The following is a 22,497-nucleotide window of genomic DNA, read 5'->3' as shown; positions in this document are numbered from 1 at the left end:
GCAGGGTTACTTTCTAATTAATGAGAGATTTTAGATGCTGTCTGGACTTTCCATGCCTTTTTACACCTCTCTTTCTTCATGTTCAATACTTTTTCCTTGCATGGTGTCATTTTACTAAAGAAAACAACTTCATTTTGTTTTCTTTGTATGAATGGATTACTTTGTTTTTACTGACATATGGTGTAAATTTGACCTGAAGTGTATGCTTCAGATGCAGTTTATATTAGTGTTTTCATATTAAAATGCATACATTTAGTTATGGTTTAGTTAAGCCTGGCATTCACACCAATCTGTTATCTTCGACCTGCAAAAACGAAATGTTTTGAAAATGCCGGTGATCAATTTCAGTTTAGACAGAATGAACCACAGACTTTTGAAAACAATTCATTGTTGCATATTGTTCCCCAATTCATCAAGCCCTTCTCATGTGACCAAATGCTTGTAAAACATGTGTATGCCCAGTAAGCGTTTTCATTGCTAAATGCTGTTTAAAAATAGTGTAAACGCAGCCTCAGACCCATGCTGTACTGTATACTGTACGTCTCTATTTGAATGGATATTTTTAAGTATTGTCATCCACAATTGTTTGTTTAAAATAAGGGTATTGGACCTCATTGTTCAGGGAGGGCCCAGTGAACAAAGAAAAACAAATATTTTCGTTTTAAGCATGTATATTCTGGAGAACATGTCATCCTTTTCACCAAGTCACAGATAAATTAAGAAATTATTATTTAGTTGTGAATATTCAAACTTAATTACTGTTTGTAAATAGTATAAGAGCGTTAAAATATGAGTTAGAATATAATGGCATTAAACATGGTTGACACAAAAAAAGTTATTTTAGCGAGTGCATGAACTTCTAAACTCAAAGCTAGCAATTCTCTGGATTTAAGTACATGTTCTGAGTGTGATTTAGTTTATAATGTGTCTATTTAAATTGTCTTCCATATTTCAAATAACAATATTATCAATTAGGTCACTTATTCATAGAAAAGTTTTTTTTTTTAGATATTTTCAGTAAAATATGAAATAATCAAATGTTTTATCAAATAATGTACTATGTTAAATCATGTCAAGTAATTATTTGGATATACAAAAGGTCTGAATGAATTAAATATTTTAGATTGACCATTTTCTGCAAATAAACTCAAAATAACATTCTTATATACAAAATAATACAAAATATAAATGTATTTTATATTTACTTTTATTGGGTTCAGATCAGGAGACCATTCTAGCTGTTTTTTTTTCTGAAACCAGTGTGGCTGTGTTTGGGGTTTGTCTTGCTCTTCCTCATCTTGTAATGTAGGTGTTAAAAGTGCAGTATGTAAAATGGACACTCAGTGGTTGAACTAGGTATTGCATTCCTGGATCAAAAACAAACGCAGCGCAGGTTGCCAGATTGAGGACCAGTAACACTGAAAATCTCGTAACAAAGCATGTTGTTAGGATGCAGGATTACAATGTAACCTGCTCACCTAATGTTTATGTTTATAATATTGTAATATACAGTAACTATTTGCTAATTGATAACCTCATGTGGAGCTCTGACCTGAGTCTCGTTTCGGGGCTGCTACAGTACTGTCCATCCGAGGTCACATTTCGGTTATGGACGCAAGCTTTAAGAGTCTTTCTGAATGAATGAATCAATGAAATGCGATGTTTTACAACAAGGCAAAACCCATTGTGCTGAAATATAATTGGTTGAAGTGGCAGTGGGTTGGTTAAAAGAACCAAAACAAAGACAGCGTTCTGGCACGAAACAGACATTTTCATAGCAGAATGTCTGACTTCAGCATTGTTTTTCAGATAAACAAGAATGTTCACTTTTGCTTTCTGAAATATCTGCAAACATATTGTTATTTTTATTCTTTAGAAGAGTCAAAAACTTACACGCAGCACCTTTAAACTGTGTAAATGTAGAAAAATGGTGAGTTTTCAGTTTGTGCCATACAAAGTGACAAGCTGAAGTTAGAATGTGCACATTTGTTCCTGCTGATGTGTGAAACGCTTACCAACACTCTGAAAGGTTTCAGTACAACTGAGGAGGTTTGAAACAACCATAATGTCAATAGATTAAAGCACTCTCCAGCACAGCTCCTCACTTTTTTTACTATGTATTTGAGGGTATGTTCAATCACAGTGGCAGATGGCTGACACCAAATACACGGCAATTTGCGTCGAGTCATTATCCATTCACTGGCTGTTATTCAGTCTGCAGCTGCGCTTATCAGAATGGTTCGGTTTCCTTGTAGGATCCTGCCCGTGTGCCGTTTGCTCTACAAAGGGTTAATCTTTCTCAATCAAGAGAAAGGGGTTTATTTTTGGGGACGGTTGCTAAGGAATGCAGAAATTGTCATTTGTGCTTTTGGAGAGGAGGACTTTAAAAGGATGAAGAGAAGTGGAGCGTTTTGCCCCCTCTTTCCAAAGAATGCTCTAAAAATACCCCACATCGTTTCCCTGTGCTGGCCCACTGAAGCTACACTAACCGGACAAAATCCATCTGGCCTTTCGGCGGACACACTTTCACAGCACCTCTCTCTTTCTCAGCTGGTGCACGCCTGTCATGCACAAATCAGAGGATGGAGCTGGAGAGATGTGCTCCGCATGCCAATGAGATCACTGCCGTTTTAATAAAGCCTCGTTTTCTGCTTTATGAGGGACAGCGAAGTAACACAGCACAACCTTGTGGTTTTATTCTCCTGTAGGGTTTGCGGATGAAGTTAAGGTTTGGTCTCTGTGGTAATGAGCTTGATTCTCTCCTCGACTGTCTGACCCTTGACGTCAGTATGCAGCATTGACGTCATGCCCAGGTTTCACAGAGGAGCCGAGCCCTCAGGAGGCATTGCAGGAGAGGAATGTGTGGGATTGTAAATTTGTCAGAACATACAACCGGTGAAATAAGCATTGAACACATCAAGGTTTTTCCTGGAAAATCTATTTCTTAAAGGGGTTGCTGATATAAAACTGCATCTGTTTTTGGTAAAACTCCAAACATACAAATAAACCTTTTTTTTTCAGAAATTATGTGTAATAATACTGGGATGACACAAGGAAAACGTAATGAACTACTGAAATTTATTTAATACCTTTGTAAAAAAGGCTTTTTTTGTAAGGACAGCTTCAAGATGCATCTCGTATGAGTTGCATGTATTGCTCAGATTTTTCAATTTTGTGATTCTCAGTCAAAAATCTTGATATTCTGTGAGTACAGTCTATAAACTCTGATCATTAGTTCATATTTTCTGTTGGATTCAGGTCAGGTGATTGGCTGGCCATTCTAGCAGCTTGGCTGTGATTGGGTTTCCTTGGCTGTTTCTTAATTCTAAGAAAGCAGAGAATGAACTTGCGTTCTTGCCCGGTCACCTCGGAAGAACGAATTCGGGAGACCGCGAGAACAGAGAACGTGTCCTGTGAGAAATGAGATGCTGCGTTCTTCCTGATGGTCACATCACCTTCACATGTTTTTAATGAATAATTATTTAAACATTACAGCATTCATACAACAATTTATTGCCCCCCCCCCCATTTCAAAATATTTACTATGCATAAAAACCTTACAAATATGCATTGCAAAATATAAATAAAACCGATTTTAATGACAAATTTTGCAAATAAACACCCTTAATGGGTTTATATCTTTTATTAAGATTGTCATGGTAATGTTTATATTCACTGTTTCATTAGGGAAACTCCTGAAATAAGTTATATCTCTGAACTTTAATAACAAATCTATATAAAATGCTGCACTTCCTACATCCAGTGGCAATGACTTCTGGGACTTCTAGAGCGAGTCTACATCGATGCTTTGTCGATATCAAGAACACATCCGGGAGCTTTCACATGTCCTCTGAACGTGCGTTCTTGAGTACTGAAACTTAACTTTGGCAGTTAATGATGACATTACACGAAGACACAAAATCACTGAAGAACGCATATTTAGAGACAGCCCTTGTCTTGTTGAAATGTCCACCCTAGTTTTTTCTTCCTCATCAGGTTATGTAGATGTTGGACTTAAGTAAGGCTATGCAATTAATCAAAATCGAATCGCAATTTAAAACGTTGTGATTAGCTAAATTGCAAGAGGTTGCGATACGGAATATATATGTTTTATTTTATTTCCCCCACCCAGAGCAAATGTGTAACTGCCATCTGTGTGTGACAGATTTATTATTAAATTAAATGCACACACTTTTGTTCTGTCAAATCAGAATGGTTCAACCAAACTATGCAGAATGCCCACAATAAAAAAACTAACAGGAAAGCGCAGACAAGTGGGATGATGAATCTGTTGCTTCAGAAGCATTAACAGACGAACTAATATCAAAGAAAAACAGCATGTTGGTAACATGTCAATATTTTGGTTTCAAAATCACAGACACCAAACAAAAACAGGTAATTTGTTGCTGCCATACGAGCAGCGTCTTGCTAAAAAGTCAACTGAAAGTATTACTAGTGACACTCAATCTAGCAGCAAGCAACAGCAAAAATACAATTTCAGAGTGGTTTGTGTCTGTTACACTATATGAAATTTTTTAATTATATTTTAATGCATTGACCAAAGAGGGATTTAGAAACCTCATATAAATACCCAATAGGAGATATACACTTCAGTCCCAAGCCATTTAGCAGTACCACAGCTGTACTTTGAATGATATTTTGTGTAGCATCTATATTGTTTTTAGACAATAAAAGCTGCAGAAAAACTCTTATCAACCATGTTAGCTTGCTGAGTGTTCTGTATTTTTAATAATAATTTTTTGCTTGTATAATAAGCTCTCTCATTTGACTTGTTTACAGAAAGGTAAAGTCATTTCATTTGTTCTTTTGGTTAGCTCTAGAGAAAAATTTGTATATTTAAAAACAATTTTGAATAAATGTTGGAGTAGGTTAATATCTTTTCAGTTTCTTTTTTAATTAACACTCACTAAATTTTAGCTGTAAGAAGCTACGATACGGATAATCGAGCTGAATTTCTACTACAAATCACACAGCACTGAAGCAGCTTATATTCATTTACACTAATGAGAGGCAGGGTTACTTCCTAGCTACTGAGAGATTTCAGCTGCTGTCTGGGCTTTCCATGCCTTTTTACACCTCACTTTCTTCATGTGTTCAATACATTCTTCCTTTGTCATTTCATTACATACAACTTAATTTCTAAACTATTTTTACTTTCTTTGTATGTATGGATTATTTGTTTTTTCACTAACATGGTGTAACTTTCAACAGCACCTATGGAAGTTCAATACGTATTTGACCCACTGTATAGCAAATAGTTTGAATGTATGTTTATTGTATGAATAAAACATGATGCGTTTCTGATTTGAGGAATTTGGTCAAAACAGTGAGATGATCAAAAGTTTGGACACACAAGAAATAAACAAAGATACTACAGGCAGACAGTGGAAGCCAGAGACTTCTAGAAAGGGAAGAGAAAAAAAAAAAAAGATAAGAGGGCCTTTAGAGTGTGCTGGATCCTCTGGGTGACCACAATACACTGCACACTCACGCCGCCCAAAGGCACAGTGGTAAACTTTGATTTAGCTCCCTGCTTTGTTTCATCCTACACGGCATGCAGCACATTCGTCCAGCACATTTCAGATGTTTACCTTCATCCGGACCTTGTGCAACAGATGTAGGAAAGCAGATTATCTCTTGTGAAGGTTTTAATTACCTGCAATGAGGAAACCCCTCCAGACTGCTCTGACTGACGGGCTCTGTGGATTTCTAGGTGAAAGACTATTCTGGTTGTCTTAGAGGGATTTTCAGCATTGCATATAGAACATTGTTCCCCAGTGGTTTTTGTGTGTAAGTTTAACGATTGTAATGCTATGGATCATTGCCTGTTTTCTCTGGCAAAACCACAATTATGGTCAACCTAAAATAGCCTGACTCTTCTAATGTTGAGATCTAGAAAGAGAGAGAGAGACCTCTAGGTCTGATTGTAAGTACTGCAGGGGGAATGATGATATAATGCTGCATTCCTTTTTGTTTAAAGAAAGGAGGATTCCTGTTCAATGCTGACAATTTGGATACGGTAAACAAATGGTAATGCAATCTTTTAGAGCAAATAAAACATGCAAATCTCTGGAAATGTAAATGTATTTAAATCCATCACTAAAATTGACGTTAAAGCCATAGTTTATACAAAAAAATAATTTTCTCTACATTTACTCATTCTCAAGTGTTTTCAAGCTTTTATGAATTTCTTCTGTTCAAAACAAAACAAGATAATTGAAGAATATTGGAAACCAGCAGCCATTCACATCCATATTAAGAACAAAAAAAAATAAAATACTCCAGGAAGAGTATTTAATATTAATTCATTAGTTTTCCTATGGCTCAATCCCCGATTATCAGGGTGTCACCACAGCAGAATGAACCACCTATTCAATATCATATAGATTATATTTAATATTTCATATAAAAGCTTCTAGTTTTATAGCATTATTCAGTATACCTTCTTTGTTGTTCCGCAGAAGAAAGAAACTCAAACATGTTTTAAAATGAAAAGTAGATGGAGAGAACATTTGGGTGAACTATCCCTCTTAAACATTGTATTTGCAAAACCATAATGGTTTACCCTTACTCACTCACACGCGCGCGCGCGCGCACACACACACAACATATATATACACCGTGAGACGTTGCTTTTCCTCACTTGGTACAATAGCTTAAAATATATAACAATACTCTTTTGGCAACATTTGATAAATATATCAGTATTCTTTTTTTCAATAAAAGGATAAAACAATTATATACAATTTGAATATTTCTTAATATTAAGGTAGTTAAAATGATTAAGCTTGGTTCAGCATTCTCTCTTAAATATTTAAAAACACCTTATACTGTAGATATCATATTACTGAATTGTTTATTAAAAATAATTTCAAAGCCAAAACTAAAACACAATGTTAAATCTATCATTAAAGTGAAACAAGAAAATGTTATTAAACTAGGCTTAAGTCTTAAGTAAGCTTGCTTAAGTTTATATATACAAAATATCAGGATATAGATATATTTTGTAAATACACATACAGGTGAATTATTAGCCCCCCTTTGAATTTTTTTTCTTTTTTAAAATAATGCCTAAATGATTTTTAACAGAACAAGGAATTTTTCATAGTATGTAAGATATTTTTTCTTCTATAGAAAGTTTTATTTTGTTTTATTTCGGCTATAATAAAAGCAGTTTTTAATTTTTTAAAAACCATTTTAGAGTCAATATTAATAGTGCCTTTAATTTAGCTTTTTTTCAATAGTCTACAGAACAAACCACCGTTATTCAATAAATTACCCTAACCTGCCTAGTTAAATTAATTAACGTAGTTAAGCCTTTAGATATCACTTCAAGCTGTATAGAAGTGTCTTGAAAAATATCTAGTCAGGATTAATAAAGGGACTAAGCCAACAAGAAAATGAATGAATTAATATTATTTACTGTCATTATGGCAAAGATAAAATAAATCAATTGGCTGATAATATTTTTTCTTCTGGGAAAAAAAGTCTTATTTGTTTTATTGCGGCTAGAATAAAAGCAGTTTTAAATTTTTTAAAAGCCATTTTAAGGCTAATATTATTAGCCCCCTTAAGCTATATATTTTTGATGGTCTACAGAACAAACCATCATTATACAATGACTTCCCTTATTACCCTGACTTGTGTAATTAACAATCTATTTAAGCCTTTAATATGCCCTTTAAACTGAATACTATTATCTTGAAAAATATCTAGTAAAATATTATTTACTGTAATCATGGGAAAGATAAAAGTAATCAGTTATTAAAAGTGAGTTATTTAAACTATTATTATGTTTAGAAATGTATTTACTGTACATATTCTCAAGATGACAGATTTTTGTCTTCTACACATACAGGTGAGAAGTTCGAGCTCCATGCGGGCACAGAGTCTACGCCCAGTGTGGTGGTCCACGTCTGTGACAGCGACACGGATGAGGAGGAGGAACCAAAGAACAACCCTAAACCAAAAATAATCCAGACCCGACGTCCAGACCTGCCAGTCTCACACTGAACTCTACAGCTCCACACAGAGTCAGGGGGATTTGTACCCTCCACCATCTCCTTCACGGGACCTCTGCCACCCTTCAGAACCTTGTCAAACACAACCAGGGTCTGAGGGACTCTGATCTGTGGTTCTCGCTCAGCACACACACATGTATACAAATCCTCAATGTGCTGTCACACAATTTGTTTTGTTTTTATGTTGGCAATACTCTATGTTAAATATGGCCGCTCTCTGTCCCTCTTTCCCAATCCCACTCTGTTGTAATACCATCTGATCACCACTTAGAGGCAGCATGTACCCATCCCTGCTCTCACACACATCTCTGATTGGCTCCTGGGCCGTGGCACATTGTAGTGTCAGAGGTGCCTATTGGCTTTGCTCTTGCACCACACAGCTATGTCCCATGTGTACCCAGCAAGCCATTAATATCAGTACATTCTTCATAAGGGCATGCTAGCCACTAAATGTGGCTAAACACCAGCGCTGCATGTGGCAACCTTAGAAATATAAATTGCCTAACAAATTTCTGTCAGATAACCCTAATTTGGCAAACGACAGACTTGTGCGTAGCAAAAAAAAGGATTGTTCCCTTCAGGCCAGTGCATGTTCTGGTAGCAAACTGTACATTTTGAGTTTAATTTCCTGCTGTGTGTAATTGTCTGTGTCCAGCCAACAGTGTTCTTACAAAAAACAAAAAAAACAACAATGAAGCTTTTCCGGACGACAAGCTGAAGCTGATTTTGACCATAAACCCATGCACATTTTAATTTGTTGCTTCCTCAATGTGAATCTTTTGTTGTTGTTGTAGTGCTTAGTCCTTTATGCCTGGAAACCGAAAATAGATTTTATTTATAGGATCCCATTGCAGAATAAATGACATCTACGGGGAATCAGATGTCATTTAATGAAATCTGTAATATGCATGGTTACTTGTTTTCTAGAACCTAACATAGGTGTCCAAATACATAGTTTGAGACTTCATTCGCACAGGGGTGCGTTTCCCAAACAATGACATAACTCGTGGCTGAGCTATCATAGTACAACACATCGTTTGGGAAAAGAACGATGTAATGACGAGTGTTTCCCAAAACCGTAGCTGCTTTGTCGCAGATCCATTGATTGAACCATGTTTGTTATAACATAAAACGGTCACACTTTACAAGAAGGTTCATTAGTTAATGTTAATTAATGCATTTACTAACATGAACAAACAATGAACAATACATTTACTTCTGTATTTGTTCATGTTAGTTAACGTTACTTAATGAAAATACAGTTGTTCATTGTTAGTTCATGGTAACTCATGGTGCATTAACTAATGTTAACAAGCATGGACTTGGATGTTAATAATGCATTAGTAAATGTTCAATTATGATTAATTAATGCTGTACATGTGTTGTTCATGATTAGTTCATGTTAGTAAATGCATTAACTAATGAACCTTATTGTAAAGGGTTACCCATAAAATGTCCATAATGGCGCTCTGGGGTCACCAATCTCGGTCCTGGAGGGCCAGTGTCCCTTCAGGGTTTAGCTCCAACTTGCCTCAACACACCTGCCTGGATGTTTTAAGTATACCAAGTAAGACCTTGATTAGCTTGTTCAGGTGTGTTTGATTAGGGTTGGAGGTAAAACCTGCAGGACACCGGCCCTCCAGGAACAAGTTTGGTGACCACTGCAAACGAAGTGGAGTAACAACTTATTTAGAGAAAAAATCCATACTTTTTTGTGCAAAATATATTGTTTTACACGCACATGCATTAAAAAATAATCCAATATTAGTTTTGGTAAAAACATGCACCTGCTTTCCATATTATTTGAAATATATGTAAACAGCACATATAGGGCCAATGCTTCCTTTACAAATATTACTGAGAATTTGCCATTTTCTTTTCTTAAACATAAATCATAGACGTCGTTAGACTAATAGTTGTAATTTACAGTAGGCCATTAAATAAGAAAATATTTTTTGTAATCTTAATAATAATAATATTATTAAATAATTATTATTGTTATTATTATCATTAAGGATTTTAGGTGCGTCCCAAATCGCATATTTACAGACTATTCTACGCCATTTTATAGTATAAATAGTGTAAGTAGTGTGTTCAAACGGAAAACTCTAAAAAACAATAAGTGCACTTTAAATACCCGGATGATGCACCTGCTTAACCAGTAAAATAAAGTGTGTAATGTTGGACACTTCACGCACTCAACGGCCAATGCTTTGCTCACGTAGCGGAAGCTGTGAAGCTTTCGGGCGCTCGTGTTGAATTTATTTATTTTGGATTGTGAAAGCAAAATTCTCCTACTAAAGTGATTACAGCGCCTCCCTAAGGTGAATGCGGTTACACTCATGACAGGTATTATTTGATAGTTTGGTCATTTATTTCACTGATTTGGCAACCGTCAAATGTCATCAGGGAAACGGGTTGAATTTCTGCTTAGTAAAAAACCCATTAGTGTTCCATTTGGGACGAAACTACATACATATACTATGCTGTTGAGTGTGTAAGAGCATAAGTATATAAAGGATAAGAGCATAGTGTGTAATTTGGGATGCAGCTTTCCTTCTTTTATAATTTGACACATTCAAACCACTGCATGAAATGTTCTACCAACAGGCCAATGTCAATTACAATACAGATATGTTTCGTCATAAAAAAAAAAAATACTACAAATTAAAACGATTAACGTATGCTATATATTTTTGTTTTCACAAGATTTGGAGATGTTATGTATGTTATGTTATGATGTCTTTCGTCATAAGCTACGGCTGGATTCCAAATGGCATAAATGTTTTCAAAGTGCACTACGAAGGGAGCGAAATTGTCTATATAAAGAACTGTGAAAATACCTTGAAAGCAAATTACACATATGAGAGATGACTTTAATGCTTTTTTAAATCATTCCAAGTTTAAATGTTAGCACGTTCTAAATGAATAGGCCATAGGGGGATAACTGGGAGTAGAACACAGCCTGGAAACTATGCTTCCAACTACAGCTCTAGAGGTGTAGTTGGAAACACAAGTTTGCCACACAGTTTGCGAATGTTCGTTGGAATGATGGATTTGGGAAACGTCAAATCAACAAACTAGGTTTGTAACGACAGAACTTGAGACCTTAGTTGGCTAACGATGGTTTTCGGAAACGCACCTCAGATCAATTCGAATCATGTCAAACAAAACGCAAATGATGCTACTGAGACAGATCTTCCAAGTGCTATTAGTTACAAAAGCAAATATTAAAGAGAGTGATGTCAAACTTTCTTATTTAATCAATAGCTTTGTGGTGTGCCTGAACTAATTTACGGATTATTTAACTTAAAAGAAAATATCCAAAGTACATGAAGGCATGCACAAACCATATCTGTAAGTTTGAGTCACAAAAGCACTATATAAGCCGAATAGTCCACAAAAAAAGTTAGTCACGGTATACGGTTAGTCAAGTTATAATATTTCTTCCAAGACCATAAAATGTCACCCATTCCGGACAGTACATCAGCACTGTGATGTGTCATTACTGTGATGCCTGACTAGCACCCTATGTTGAAGTATTATTGTATGAGTGTGTTGTAAATGTAAGGAGATTATCAGGCTTAAATGTCTGTTGTTCAGTGTTTATGACTTTTTAAGGGTGGGAGTCACAGCTCCTCATATTCTGTGTTTCTTAAAATACCTGGATTGTTCCTTGGTATAAATGCTGTTGGTTTGCCAGTCTGTGTCCATTAGCCTGAAAGAATGTAGAAGTAACACACCCCATCCTGACTCCTTCGCTGTTCTGGAAACAGGGTACACTTACTGCTCTTATCTGACATCGCCGTCTGCTTCGTGACACACAGATGCTACCGCAGCCTCAAGCCTTATTTGATTTAGCGCTCGCAAAGGTTAGCAGTGCACACTCTGGTCTGCGTCTCTGAAGACAAGAAGTATAGGATCAGAACACATCAGTATGATAAATGTGCAAACCAATGGGACGAGAGCAATATAACAAAACCAATACCAACCATCCACTGCCTTGGACTTTCCCTTCCAATTCATTATCGCCTGCTTGGCCAGTCAGCTCTTCCCAAATTCTCTCCTAACGTTTGAGAAAAAAATCTATAAATCGCAGTCTCACACGCTGCCAGCCTTCCTTAATGTCATGTAATTTAAGATTTTTTTTTTGTATTGTTCTGTATTGCACTTTCTTCTTCACACGACTGTACGCAGTATCATTCAGTAACTGTATTTCCTTTGATTTGATTTTTTTCATGTACTCCTGAAGACATGATATTATCTCTGTTCTTAAAAGTCTTTGATCTGGAGTTAGTGTCACTGATGTTGGGAAACAATATCTCTGTATTGTGTATACTCGTGCAAGACCATTGGTGTTCTTGTCATCTACATGTGCGTCCTGCCTGCCGACACTAAGGAGACATATCTGTATATATTAATCAATAATATTTTTACTGCATTTTTGTACAAATATTCATGGTAGCCATGTACAAGTAGTTGAGATGATTCTTTGTTAGTATTAAAAAAAAGTTGGTTTTAAAACTGTAGTCGTCTGATGACTTGTAATGGTTGATAGAAGATAGATAGATAGTTCACTCATATTTTGATAAGTTAACTGACTAATTTTATAACAATGCTGCATTATGAAGGTAAAAATGAATTAAACATTTACCTCTTGAAATCTAAAAAATGAAGTAACAATAGTAGTCTAGGAAGTTTAAGTATCAGAACAGGTCAGCTGCGGTTAGACTCGATTGGTCCATTAAAGATATTAAGCTAAAACAAAAAACTTCCCTACTGAAAAAAAAACAGCTTAAGATAGCCTAGGCTGGTTAGCTGGTCGACCAGCCTGGTCTTAACTGGTTAGGCTGGGTGATGACCAGCTAAAACCACCATGACCAGCCTATCCAGGCTAAGAGCCCAACCAAAACCAGCTACTGAATGTCCAGCTTAAATGGCCAAAACCCCTCTAAAACCAGGCAGGTCGACCAGCTAAAACCAGCCAACCAACCAATTTCCTACTTCAGCAGGGTCTCCGTATAATATTTACTACGATTAACCCATATCATGGTGTTTTTAAAATGTTTTTTTAACCTCTGTTTCTTCATCTACAGATATTTACATTAAATTCAGACTTACTTAAAGACCATTTTGAGGGATGTAAACAAAAACAAATGTCCCAACGTATTTCCTGTAAATAAATAATGTTATATGTTTTGACTTTAACTTATGACTAAAATGCCTCGTTACAGTTATAAAATAGTTTGATAACAAGCACGAAATGTTCATGGGCCAATGACATGACCACATTGAAATGGTCTAAAGCAGGGGTGCCCAAACCTTTTCTTATGAAAGGCCAAAATCCAAACTTGATTGAGGCTAGTAGGCCGGAAGTAAATATAATTGCCATGGGTAATTTCCAAACTTATTTAATAAAACTTAAAATTTTAACATAACTATAAAACATTGCTTTACATTAACTAATATTGCATGATGTTTTTCAACATTTTAACATAAACTTACGTAAAACTTAAGTAAAAATCTCATTTATAACAGAAATTAGTTTTAAAACTAGTTTTTGCCTTTATTTGCTTACGTCTTCTGCATAGTCGTCTGTCCATTAAGTGACAGTATTTACATTTTTCAAAATCAGATTCATTTACAACATTTAATCGAAACATTTAATTTTAATGAACTTTTTTGTACCTCAGCATTAAAACACACCAACCCTCTCCTTCATATCAAAAGTTACAATGGGCCAACTTCGGACCGCGGGCCCTAACTAATGTTAGGCCATCTCGTCTAAAGGCTAACGTTAGTCAGGAGCATTGCTATAACTACATTTTTACGTTAGTCTTTGCAAGAACGGTTTGAGAGTGGTTTGCCATTTAATTTGTAGAAGTTTGGTGGACTAAACATTCGTTATTACAAACAAATAATGTTACAATACCTTTGTAAAACAACGTCTTTTGTATCTGAGTCGAAATGAGATTGAACATCCAAACTTTAGAGAACTGAACCTTGAACGACGTCATAGCGAGCTATCATTCGCCTGTGAATGAACCGAATCTTTTCACAATCAGGACCGAATCATTCCGAGCGACTCTCAAGTCAACAACTCACTGACAACTAACATGCAAATTACTAAAACGTTTTATTTGAACGTTTCGTGTCTTAATATTGTCTTAAATAAGTAATCCTACTTCGCGTCACTGTTTTATATTAGTATGACATTATGCTATATTTTAATAATCTGCCCTCCAATATAGTAAATTTAAGAAAAAAGGCTATGTATATTAAAAGTACAATAATTTTCTGACACTATCTAGCTCAAGATCAAAATAATCGGATGGCATTGAGAAGAATACGTAGTGCAGTCGGTTGAAATGACCTCTCTGCAAATAGGCCTTTAGTTTCACCATCCACCATGAGATGGCAGTGTTACCATCTGCTAACTATTCAATGTGAGAAATACACTGTTAAAGGAGCAATTTTAAAATAAGACACTAGGATTGAGGATCTTATTTACATACGAGGTTTTATATCAGTGCATTGTATTCAGCAATAACCCAGTGATTGCATTTTAAACTAGTAAAGTAAAAACATTTGTGACCCAAGTCATCTTGGCTAGTCCAAGTAAATAGTGTATGTTCCAGTCCCAGGTTCCAGGGCCAAAGTTTGTGCGTCACCAAGTGTCCTTGTTTCACAGCATTGCAGAAAGCAGCCTGATAGAAGCTGTGCCAGGCCAGGTTCCTGAGCACCAGTGCCAGCCTTGCCCAGAGAGGCCCTCTCCGAGTGTGGCACAGGAATAGGTGCATGGAGCGGTAGCCACCTGCTCAGAGGATTAGCCAAAACCACACATGCCCACAGCGCCTCCAGAGACCCTCCTAAACACCAATTGCTTTTCCAAATACCTATTTTTTGCTTTGAAGGATAAATGCCTTTGACTCACTTTTTGGAAGAAAATCACATTCACTCTATTTTTAATGACACATTTTCCAGAGTTTGGATTTCTCTTAATATTTTTTTTCCAGAATTATCCTTTTATATTTTAGTTTAATCTATTAATTGTGCTGAGTCTCAAAACAATGAGGTTTTGTAAAGTCACCATAAAATCTAAATTTGTAGTAGGCTACTTATTTTTACATAAAATACTGCAGTATTTATTACAGACAATTTATCCATACAATTTTGTAGATTATTGTTGAAACAAGTTCTCCACCATTAATAAACATATCTATTGTCTTTCTTTGATTATGTTTCCTTCCCTGAGAGCGGGATCAACCGGTCACTCGCATGAAATCCACAAATAGAAAACCACATTGATCCTATCAATTTCTGATTGACAAAACCATGTCCACTTGTTAGCATATGCATTTTTTAGGACAAAATAGAAGGGAATATCAATAAAATGTGAAAATAGCTTGAGCTTGTTTTAACCATAGAACATAATTCAGGCATTTAACCAAAAACCAATTCAAAACACCCACTGACTTTATGACAATGGAACTGAAAGTACTAAAATGCTAATATGTTTCCAGGATCTAGCCAACAAAAAGACCTGCAGCAAAGTAAAACACCCATGAACTATAAATTAAGATACATCTTACCTCATATTTGTCCATATTTTTACAGACTTTCCTCAGAGTGATCAATACTGCGGCCATTTTGTTTCCAGAGCAATTGTTTGTGTGGTTGTCAAAGGCCCCAGTTTTTCACAGTGTTCCTTGTAAAACATCCACAGATTCTGCTGCGTGTGAATGCTAGAGGCTGTGTTTGTTTGTGTGGGATTGCAGTCAAGTCTTTAATTGAGGAGATGAAATATGCGCTGACACTTTTAGAAAGGGATGAGAGCACTTGTTTGCATGGCTGGGATGGAAGGAAACACATAGGTAGCAGACAGATGGAAGGATGAATAGCTATGTATGCGATTGGAATAGACAGATGGATCTAGAACAACCACACAAATGTGAACACACAATCCAGCCTGCCATAAACACGAATTTGCCTATGGTACAACCTTATATGCAAGACATGAACTGTAAGCTGTAAGGTTTTATATAGACAGGTGTGTGGCTTTGCTAATCAAGTCCAATCAGTATAATCAAACACAGCTGGACTCAAATGGAGTCGAAGAACTGTCTCAAGGATGATGAGAAGAAATGGACACATTTGAGTGTCACAGCAAAGGGTCTAAATGCTTAGGATCATGTGATATTTCAGTTCTTATTTTAAATAAATCTGCAAAACTGTCAACAATCCTCTGTTTTTCTGTCAATATGAGGCATACCAACACTGGGATTTGAAAATAGTTGTATGCCCAAAATAAGGGACTCCCCCGACCCCCCAAATTAAAATCCCAAATTACTAAATATGTTCATTAATTAAAGAGCAGCGAATGAATATCTTATTTATTTAGATTATTTTTTGTTTGATTACATTAAATAACGCATCACTTTAAAAATGCACATCTAACATTATAAAAGCATTTGTTATTTTTGTTTTATTTTTTATGCTCATATAGGACAAATATAGTTGTGTTTGAAAAAAAAACCCCACCAAGATCAACATCTTTAGATATTTTTATCATTAATTATATGTATATGTCTGTTTTAACATGCACCCAAAACCCAGACTTTCGCTCCGCTTCAGATACAGCGTCTATTTATCACTATGGAGCGTGTCAGCTGACAGTTATGCACCACTATATGACTGCTTTTAGGATTAAATATGAAGGGGAGAAGACACTTGGGGAATTATATTTATTTAAAAGTGTTTTCATGTCTAAACAAAGCGAAAGCACAAAACAGACTCACATTTAAGAGCAATGGGCGGCCCCTGGTGGTTCAGCGGTATGGGTTGCGTATAGCCTTGGCTCTTTAATGTTCATTGCCACCCTTCAGAGAAAGATTGAAAATACGGGAAAATGCCTTTACGGGATTGTAGCGGGATAGAACTGTAAAATACAGGAGAATCCTGGGAAAAACGGGAGGGTTAGGTATGAGGTGCCGTTTGTGCATTAAAGGGGAAAAAATAACTTAAATAACTAGCAAATGGCAGCAAAATAGCAAAGAGTGAAAAATTTAAGGTGGTCTCAATACTTCCCATACTCACTGTTTATATGAAAACCTAAATCGAGTCCAATTTGCTTGTCGTGACGTATAAAATAATGTGTCTGGGTCCACGATTTGACTCATTTGAACTGAGAAAATCTTATTTAATGTTTGGTCATATCACATATTATAGAGAATATTTGTGTAAAGAATGGTCAAAGATATTTACATTTGATGTCGCCTACACTGTTATTGTCTGTTGGAAGGAATGCATCAATAGAGCCATTTTAGTACAGGGTAGCACTCCTTTAAAACTAATATGGGACCAAGGTGTAGTCAGGGACTGGCCATCTGGAGCCATAAATATGTAAACATTTACACAAATATCTAAGATTCGACAAAGAGTGTGTTTGTGTGCATGGAAATGTATTGTCACCCTCCTTGTTAAATTTGATATAATCCATGTCCTGAAACACATCCCCTTCTCCTGCTTCTACTTCTAATGCTAATGGAGGGAGTGATTCGTTGGTGAATGAATCTTCCTTATGAACAACTCATGTGAACAATTAATATCCCTGCGTGTCAAAGTGCACATCCAGCTTTCTGATCTAAACTGTATATAACATTTGCACAATTCAATAGTTTAGCGAGGACAGTGTGCACATTGAGGCGCAGGCAGTTATGTTATCAGGCACCCTTATAAGTTACTTCAAAAACGTTTGTGAACTTAGCTGACAATATTACAAGTTTCTGGCATCAGCATCTTGTCATATTTACATTGTGTGCTGATTTTATTCAACCTAGCTAGCATACTGTAAGCCTAGAATTTAGTGTGAGTAGGAGTTATGCTGCAGACAGAAAATTTCACTTGCAATGATCACTAAATTACACTCTCAAACAAAAGAGAAGCGCTACACAATTTTTATTTCTATCCAACAAGAATATAAAGGCCTGGGTATTGCAGTGGTAATTGCTTTAGTTAAGGCAAGGTAATAAACTTTAATTTTGTCACACCACAGGACAAATGTGCTAATGTTTACTCTTCAGCCCTATAGGACAGGAGACCCCGGTGCCGCCCAGTCCACAGTAGCCATCAGGGTTCTTGCTGAGGTACTGCTGGTGATAGTCTTCTGCATAGTAGAACTCCTTGGCCATGGTTATTTCTGTGGTAATGGCTCCAAAACCTTCTTCGGTCAGCACCTGCAAACAGAAGGCCATTCATATGAATATACAGTAGGGATGTAAGATGTTAATAATCTGCGATAATACCATAACTGATGTTTTAACCAGTCCATGCACAATAGAAATATGTACCTATAAGCCTACATTTTTGCAAAAACGTAAAATATGTTTCTCTGGGTACGTTTCATTGCACGTTTCAGATGACAACTAAAGTGCACTGTCTACATTTTTGTTTATCTGAAACACGTTGCCTAGGAAGCATTTTGTTGTGTATTTAGATACACATTATTCTTAAACACACCCACAAGAAGAAGGTGGGGCTTGTCGTACACACAAACCAAGCATGAAGACAAATGAATTGTCTGTGGACCTCCGAGACAGGATTGTCTCGAGGCACAAGGCTGCTCTGAAAATTTCTGCTGCTCTGAAAGTTCTAATGAGCACAGTGGCCTCCACCATCTATAAGTGGAAGATGTTTGCAACCAACAGGACTCTTCCTAGAGCTGGCCGGCCATCTAAGCTGAGTGATCAAGAGAGAAGGGCTTTAGTCAGGAAGGTGATCAATAACCCGATGGTCACTCCACTCTGTCTGAGCTTCAGCGTTCTTCTGAGGGGAGAGGTGAACCTTACAGAAGGACAACCATCTGTGCAGCAATCCACAAACCAGGCATGTATAGTAGAGTGGCCACACAGAAGCCACTCCCCGCCTGGAATTTTCCAAAAGGCATCTGAAGGACTCTCAGACCATAAGAAACAAAATTTTCTGGTCTGATGAGACTAAAATTGAACACTTTGGAGTGAACGCCAGGCATTACGTTTGGAGAAAACCAGGCACCACTTATTATCAGGCAAATACCATCCCTATAGTGATGCATAATAGTGGCAGCATCATGCTGTGGGGATGTTTTTAAACAGCAGGAACTGGAAGACTGGTCAAGATAGAGGGAAAGATGAATACAGCAATGTGCAGAGACATCCTGAATGAAAACCTGCTTCCGGATGCTCTTGACCTCAGACTGGGGTGACGGTTCATCTTCCAGCAGGACAATGACCCAAAGCACACCGCCAAAATATCAATTATCAATATCATCACAACAACTCAGTGAATGTTCTTGAGTGGCCCAGCCAGAGCCCAGACATAGATCCTAGTGAACATCTATGGAGAGATCTGAAAATGGCTGTACACTGTAGCTTCCCATCCAACCAGATAGAGCTTGAGAAGTTCTACAAAGAGGAATGGAAAAAAAATTCAATAAGACAGGTGTGCCAAGCATGTGGCATCATTATAAAAAGGACTTGAGGCTGTAATTGCTGCCAAAGGTGCATCAACAGAGTATTGAGCAAAGACTGTGAACACTTATGTACATGTGATTTTTCAGGTTTTCTATTTTTAATAATTTGCAACCATTTAAAAAACAATTTTTTTTCACATTGTCATTCTAGGTTATTGTGTGTAAAATTCTGAGGAAATAAATTTATTTAATCCATTTTGGATTGAATTAATTAAGATTAAAGGCTGTAACAAAAAAATTGTAAAAAAAAAACAAAACAAAACAAAAAAAAACTTAAGCTCTATGAATACTTTCCGGATGCACAGTAAATTAAACACACAAAATTATTCAACTTAAATTCAAATATATCTGAATATGCCAAAATGAATTTTGGCATAGCACTGACTAATAAGTAATATCTGTAAGTGCAGTGTTCTCTTCCAGACTTATGGCAGGTCTGTTAAAAAACAGTAATCCACTGAGAGACCCAGAGAGAAAGGCGGTAATGGGGGTTTCAGAATGGGCAGATGTTCACTGCTCGTTCCAGATGTTCAGCACAGTCCGTTAGGAGGATTATGGGAAGGATGAGGACCTGCACTCCTAATGCCTGAGGCTCAATGATCCCTGCAGCATCCACATGGCCGCTGCGTGCGTGCAGGAGTCTGTATTGATCTGCCATGTTTGTCTTTCTCTCTCAGTCATTTTTGATTGTTTGGGGTCGATGACGGGCAGCAGTGGAGACTGTGGCTTTTTTGAATCTAAGAGATCACTGAAACTGATTACCTTCTGCAGTCTACCTTTTTAGTCTTTTTAGAGTCACTGCAGAAAAATATGATATATTAACATATTAATACAATATATTTATTTTTCATTTTATTTAATTTTATTTAATTTCATTTTTTCATTTTATTTAGCTTATTTTACTTACTGTACATTGGAAAAAAATATTCATTAGATTTACGCAAGTTTAAACAAACTAAATTTAGTAATGTTCAATTTAATTTGTTTGTTTAAATTTAGCCCGATAAATTGTTTGCAACCATTTACCTTAAAAAAAAATAAATCCAATGAATAATATTTTCAGTGTGTAACTTTAATGCTGTTAATATATATTTGCTAAATCTTTTTTCATGTCATAAATTTCAGATCCTTTGCATTATATATTTTTTCATAAATTACATAGTATTGTTCTAATCTATAAAACAAATGTTCATGAAAATAACAGTGTAGACTATATGTTAAAACTATAAAACAGTATAAATTCTGTACTAGGAAATATGCACTCGTTGTAAACAAAGTAAATAAATCTCACTTTATAACATAATCAGTATTTCATTGCTTTAGTACTAACTATACAAACGCTGACAAGATAAAAAAAACGATAAAAAGCACATGATAGTTACATTTTTAGTTTTTTTTTTTGTTTTTCGATATTAGATTAAAAAAACCAAGAGAAGTACAGTACAGTTTCGGAAGTGGACAAAATAATTCAACCCCATTTGCCAGATTTGAACAGGAATGTTTTTCTTGTTTACCTGTGATCCGATCGACCAAAATGCATCTTAATACCCGGCATAAACATGACGAAAAGCCACAACAAAAAAATCGATTGATTGAATCAAAAAGGTACTTAAATTGTGCAATAATAAGGAATTATATAGATTGTGCCACAAAATGCCTTAAAACAAATGTAACAAGTCCAATTTAAAAAATGTAAGAAGTAGAAAGTACAAATATTTGTGAAAAAAAATGTAAGGAGTAAAAGTAAAACGTTGTCAGGAAAAATAAGTAGTGGAGTAAAGTACTGATACCAGAAAAATACACTTAAGTACAGTAATGAAGTATTTATACTTCGTTACTTTCCATCTCTGGCTGTGGGAGCATAATCAATGGAGACTTGGAGCAGGTGTGTGTGTGTTGCATGACAGGACTTCAGCTTCATATTGAGATGGGATTGTAGTTTGTGTAAATGTGAATGTTCTCCAGCGATCTATGAAGGTTAGATCGCTGGTGTTTGTGACAAAAAGTATATATATTTAGACTCAATATACATTCTACAGTACTCAAACCATTTAATTTTAAAACTTGGTTTCCTTTCCTCATTTACTAAAAACAAAATGGAATAAAATAACATAAATAACATAAATTCATCTTTAATCAAACATTTAATGATCATTTAGTCATCAAATCTCTAACCAGAAAGGTGCCTTTCTTCATGTTGTGCTTAATAAAAGCTCTTAACCCTGTTAAAAAAGAGGCTGTAACACAGCTTCTGTTGGCTATTCGCTTCCTCCTCCTTTCTCATATTTGTATATTTAAAAACGGTCTTCAATAACATTTCTCCACTTGTTTGACACCTGACACACTTCAACTCAGAATTTCACTCTGAAAAGGTGCCATTTCTGCACACAGTTTGAAAGCAAGTAAAATGAGTTTCACTTTACAACCTTTCCCATCTTCAACCTTCCTCATTGTCTAACCTCTTTCTCTCCATCTCCTCATGTGAGAGGGAGGGCCGATACTGTGAAGGAACCTGCCAACTACCACATTTTGCTGACCATCTGGCAAGAAGCAGTAATGCACCTGTTATGAGCAGCTGCGGGAGACAGGAATGAGGTACAGACACATCATCTCTCTCTCTCTCTCTCTCTCTCTCTCTCTCTCTCTATGTCTTTTTAGAAAGTCCCAGCAAACCCTGTACATCCATCCATCCATCCATCAGGTGCCCCGAGGGGCCACGGGAAGCTCCGGCACTGAAGACAAATTAATACAGGTTCAACTGGAAGGCATGTGGGCAAAATGTGCCTGCTTTCACCGGATGAGAAATTTCATCCTGTGCAGAAAAATTGAGGTTGCCACAATGTCACGGAATTCGGAGAAATGCTCAAAATTTTTAAAATTGAGGCCTGCTGACAGAACCAGCATGCATTTCCATTCCAGCCTGGGCTGATTTATTTTGGTATGAAA

General features: G+C 36.2%; 2 protein-coding genes and 1 long non-coding RNA gene across 10 annotated transcripts in view; 1 reads left to right on the top strand and 2 right to left on the bottom strand.

The window, feature by feature from the left end:
• The window catches only part of rcan2 (regulator of calcineurin 2), a gene marked incomplete at its 3' end in the record, with an annotated part of 140,801 nt that extends 130,128 nt beyond the window's left edge, over positions 1-10,673 (top strand). For both annotated transcript variants that reach the window (NM_001320228.2, NM_214819.3), the window contains 1 exon segment: positions 7,880-10,673. In NM_001320228.2, the coding sequence (NP_001307157.1) occupies positions 7,880-8,034 (155 nt within the window).
• On the bottom strand, positions 5,278-16,058 carry LOC141379412 (uncharacterized). 3 transcript variants are annotated; one of them, XR_015518811.1, is made up of 4 exons: positions 15,635-16,058; positions 12,035-12,108; positions 11,830-11,943; positions 5,278-5,624 (listed from the first exon to the last, which is right to left on the bottom strand). It is a non-coding gene; the product is annotated as an uncharacterized LOC141379412 (long non-coding RNA). The 3 variants fall into 3 exon arrangements; XR_015518810.1 differs by lacking the exon at positions 5,278-5,624 and adding an exon at positions 11,283-11,760; XR_015518809.1 differs by lacking the exon at positions 5,278-5,624 and having other exon boundaries at positions 11,805-11,943.
• Positions 16,059-17,982: 1,924 nt separating this feature from the next.
• Positions 17,983-22,497, bottom strand: part of msraa (methionine sulfoxide reductase Aa) — a 141,798-nt gene continuing 137,283 nt past the window's right edge. For 4 of the 5 annotated variants that reach the window (XM_087297877.1, XM_087297875.1, XM_087297876.1 and 1 more), the window contains one exon: positions 17,983-18,277. In XM_087297877.1, coding sequence (XP_087154003.1) covers positions 18,107-18,277 — 171 coding nt within the window. In that variant the 3' untranslated portion in view covers positions 17,983-18,106. 5 annotated transcript variants of the gene reach the window in all.

This window comes from Danio rerio, chromosome 20 (assembly GCF_052040795.2).
Source record: "Danio rerio strain M-AB ecotype USA chromosome 20, GRCz13ab, whole genome shotgun sequence".
NCBI classification, from domain to species: Eukaryota; Metazoa; Chordata; class Actinopteri; order Cypriniformes; family Danionidae; genus Danio; species Danio rerio.
The sequence above is the reverse complement of the archived record's forward strand: the minus strand, read 5'-3'. Positions and strand labels throughout refer to the sequence as shown.